Consider the following 4,452-nt stretch of genomic DNA (forward strand, 5'->3'; position numbering starts at 1 on the left):
TCATTCATTGTGGATATATAGTTATGAATTTCTGGATATATAGTTATGAATTTATGGATATTTAGTTCATTTATTGTGGATATTTAGTTCATTCATTCATTCTGGATATTTAGTTATGAATTTCTGGATATATAGTTATGAATTTATGGATATTTAGTTCATTCATTGTGGATATTTAGTTCATTCATTGTAGATATTTACTTCATTCATTCATTGTGGATATTTAGTTCATTCATTGTGGATTTTTACTTCATTCATTCACTGTGGATATATAGTTATAAATTTATGATTATATAGTTATGAATTTATGGATATATAAAAATACTATTGCCGGGAATCGAACCTGATTTCTTCTTTAAATGGGACGCACGTTTTTTAACCAAAACGATGTCGTTTTACATCGAATGCACCATGTGCATGGTACATTCGGTTGCACAGCATAATTTGCACTATATTTGTATGCCAAAGACCTTGTGGTTGAGTGGCATGATTATGGCTCTCCTGAATGAGAAGTTACATGTTTGATCTCCAGTGAGGGCATTGACTCTTTGTGCTTCAATAGGTTGAGAAAGTAAATACTACAATGTAACTTGACTCAGATCCATTGTAACAAAGTCAATAGTACTAAAAAAAATTTATCTGCCTTGTTAATGGAAAGATTAAAGTGCAATTCTCCCAATAAAGTATTTTTAAATTGAAAGCTATAAACTAAGTATTTTGAATAAAATTGTTATGAAATAAGAATAAATTGTTGAATGAGAAATGGCTAGCTGAAAAGCTGAGAATGAATGGTTAAGAAAGGCATTATATTATTAGCCCAAACTGGACCTTGTAACCTCATAAGCCAAGAAGCAAGCTGCATTTGCTGGAACACTTCTAGCCATGGCTGGTCCAAATCCTTTGTAAAGGCCCTTCACTCCCTCCGACGCCAAGATCTTTTTGAAGGCGTCGATGGAGCCCGAGAACTTAGGCTTCTTGTAATCGTCGACCTGGATTACGCTCTTGATCACGTCGGTGGGGTAGACAGAAATCCAAAAGGAAGCCCCAGCCAGTCCTCCTGCTATAATCAGAGAGCCTCGTCCCAGCCCCGAAGTGTCCTGCCCGCCTGCAAGGTACTGCTTTATGGCCTCGTACACACCGAACATTGCAGCGTTTCCGGGTATTTCACGAGCCATAGTGGGGACCAGTCCCTTGAAGAGGCCCCTCGTGCCTCCTTCGGACCGGAGGACTTGCCTCGCCACGTCCATTGGCCCGGAATACTTCACTGCTGCCACCGCAGCTCCACCTGCTACAGCTAACGCACTCTGCGCCTGCAATCTGCATTTGCATGGGAAAAATTAGATTAGGCACTGACAAAAAATCGCTAGGCGCTCCTCAGGTGCTCGGGGGCCTCGTGTATTTTTTTATTTTATTTTTTATTTATTAAAATTGTTTTAAATTTTTTCTAATTTTTTAAAGACTAATAATTATAAACTATTTAATACGTTAATAGTTAATACTAAAAAAAATCTAGAATTTGAATAATTTAGCGTTATTTCGCTCAAACCAACATAATAACCCATTAAAAAAAAAAAAAAAAAAACAATAGCTAATCGACCGACTAGGCGGCCTAGTCGGTCAGGGCCTAAGTGGCCTAGTCGGTCAGGGCCTAAGTGGCCTAGTCGGTCAGGGCCTAGACTACCGATTATGGTGATACGCTAGGCAGTTGACCGGCGCCTAGGCTGGAGTTTTGCAACATTGCCGGCGCACTGGACACCTTAGTGTAAGCATTTTGGGGGCATCATGCCCACTGACTTCATATCTAAGCGTATAAAAAAAGTTCGGGATGCCAAGTTTATACAATCACTTTTCTCGCTGAAACTAAGGCTTCACATTCTATTCCGATCACTAACTCTTTTTGGCATTCTATTCCGATGGAGTCATGATTGCCAAGAACGAATATGATTCCCAGTATTATCTTGAGATCAAACCATCTTCGATTAAATAATAATACCAATTCCAATAATTTATCTATTCCTTTCCGGAGATTAGTTCTGCTATCACGTCCTTAATTCTAGCATACGAGATGGAACCAATGTCTAGGAAGGATCGAATTACTGGAAATTACGTTCTAGGGTGAGTACTTGATACACTAGAAAACGTACCTGCATTTGATTAATTCAGTTGGGCAGGCGAGAAAAGAAACGGCAGTTCCTGCCCCTGCCCCGCAAATGATTTGCTGGCTCACAGTAAGCGGGACACCTGGTTCAGACCTCACCAATGTCTCCATTTGACCTCTAACCGTGAAGAGCACAGCGTTGAAGGCAGCCACAGTCGCAAGCGGGGCTCCCATGCCTTTGTACAAACCCCTCGGGCCTTCTGCAGCGACTGTCTGCCTTACAGCATCCATGGCACCCGAATATTTCGGCGCCTGCCCGGGAAGGGGAGCCGGCTGACTTTGTAGCTTCACCTTAATGGTATCAAAAGGATGACCACATATCAATTGCGCCGCCCCTCCAACAGTCCCGGCAGTCAAATCCTTGGCAACATCACCCATCTGCAAAAATACACGAATTGTATAATCGATAACAACATTTCCCGAGATAACAACATCCTTGACAAAATCATTCCACAATAATAATATATGGGGAAAAAAGCTTAACCGAGAACATAACTAGCAATCCAATACAACCAAGAATATCGTGAAGCTTTGCACAGACTAATCAACTTAATTATTACAACGTCATTTGATTCTCAAACACAACACTCAAGATTAGGTACACAGGGTAATAACACTTTACCGAGAACAGTAGATTCAATCATGAAGCAGACGTTATTTATTTATTTATTTTTTTAAAATCTGATTTTCAGTATGACATCGATCATAATTCACAGATGTTTAGTTATAAGTATGTCTAGTCACCAAGTGAGGCTGCTATAAGTATGTCTAGTCAAAAGGAGCAAGTAAATTGCCTCTAAAACACTTCTTCGATGGCAATTTCAATCAACTATAAGCCAGGATGTCAGGAGTTAACTCAATTTTAAATGCATTATTACATTGAATATGTTTCTAACATCATATTGTAAATACATATCTCTTACAAAAACCTTACTGCAATTGATTTCCTTGATCTCAGATGAACCCCAGTCCTTAATCTAAGACCTTTAGGGCAATGAGCCAACCGCACCTGAAATTGATAGACACAATACAGCAGTTAATCAGACGAGTACAATAGATACATGAATACATTTCATGGTGCACAAAGAGAGAGTGAGATAGCACTTAACAATGCAAACAAAAACACCAAATTGGTAGGGGCAACCCTAGCCAAGTTGGTCAGGTTGTTGATTGGAAGTTGGTCAGGCTGTTGATTGGTAACTACAAGGTTACAAGTTCGACTCCCAACAGGAGTAAACTATTGGTCTTCTTGGTTTGAGCCAGTTAGCTATGGGCAACCTAAGCTGGTTAACCTTCTTGTGGTCCCCTACCATCTAGGGTCACAGAATGCACACCCTCAATAGTTACTGCGGGTTTCCCTCGCCACTCAAAAATACCAAATTGGTATCACAAAGTTCCCAATTTTCAGGTCATCAACACAAATAGATGAGTAATTTGCAGAGACATGAATAAAAGAAGCTCCTTTCTTATTTCTACAATTTCCAAGTGATTGAATGTGCAAATTCAAGAATGTCTCATGGTTTCAAAGTTCAAACTACTATTAAGACATAACAGAATCATGAAACCAGTAAGAGCCACACAAATGGGGACAAGAAAGGGATTGTGGTGGCTCGGAACCCCACGCTGATACACAGAAAAATCCCAATTTTTAGCCTAAAAACCAAGAATATCCCAGTAACATCAATCAATCGAATAAAAGATCAAATTTTTACCTTAATCAAGAAGAATTTAGGGATTGGGTAAATCCATACCTGCAAGAGAGGGAGACGATTCGAGGAGGCAGACGAAATTGTTGCGGCAAACTCACCTCTTCAAGGCCCCAACCCAACTAAAACTTTAAGAATATATGTGACTGCGACAAGGAACAGCAATGTAGTATCTCATATTCGTGATTCGTGTACCCAAAGAATCTCTTACCTAATTAACATTATCGTTTTTATTGCCTGCCAACCACATAAAAAAGGAAATTGAAAAGAAAATTGGGAAATACACAGAGTCACAGAGTGACCAAATCACCTACTCCAATGACTCATGATCGACAGTGCACTGATTTTGACATATTTGTCTTCTCGCTTTATTTTATTTTATTTTCTAAATTCTCTTATAATTTTTTGTGTTACTACGGTTAAAAATATTAGGACTCGACTAGTAGTATTAGACTAGATCTCTATTATATTAGTAGTATTAGACTAGATCTCTATTTCATGTCTTTATATACTTTGTATCAGCTGCTCTTGATCAACATACAGAAAATATATTTTCATAAAAAATATTGGTCTTATGTAGCTCAATCT

General features: G+C 38.9%; 1 protein-coding gene across 2 annotated transcripts; it reads right to left on the bottom strand.

The window, feature by feature from the left end:
• Positions 1–715: 715 nt before the first annotated feature.
• LOC109158481 (mitochondrial carnitine/acylcarnitine carrier-like protein) lies at positions 716–4,102 on the bottom strand. 2 transcript variants are annotated; one of them, XM_019306401.1, is made up of 4 exons: positions 3,910–4,102; positions 3,088–3,167; positions 2,145–2,536; positions 716–1,317 (listed from the first exon to the last, which is right to left on the bottom strand). In XM_019306401.1, exons 3-4 carry the CDS (start codon positions 2,534–2,536, stop codon positions 813–815), a joined length of 897 nt encoding a protein of 298 aa, XP_019161946.1. In that variant the 5' UTR covers positions 3,088–3,167; positions 3,910–4,102; the 3' UTR covers positions 716–812. The 2 variants fall into 2 exon arrangements, with proteins under 2 accessions (XP_019161946.1, XP_019161945.1); XM_019306400.1 differs by having other exon boundaries at positions 3,093–3,167; positions 3,910–4,101.
• Between the last annotated feature and the right edge of the window lie 350 nt (positions 4,103–4,452).

This window comes from Ipomoea nil, unplaced genomic scaffold, assembly GCF_001879475.1.
Source record: "Ipomoea nil cultivar Tokyo-kokei standard unplaced genomic scaffold, Asagao_1.1 scaffold2818, whole genome shotgun sequence".
In the NCBI taxonomy this organism is placed as follows: Eukaryota; Viridiplantae; Streptophyta; class Magnoliopsida; order Solanales; family Convolvulaceae; genus Ipomoea; species Ipomoea nil.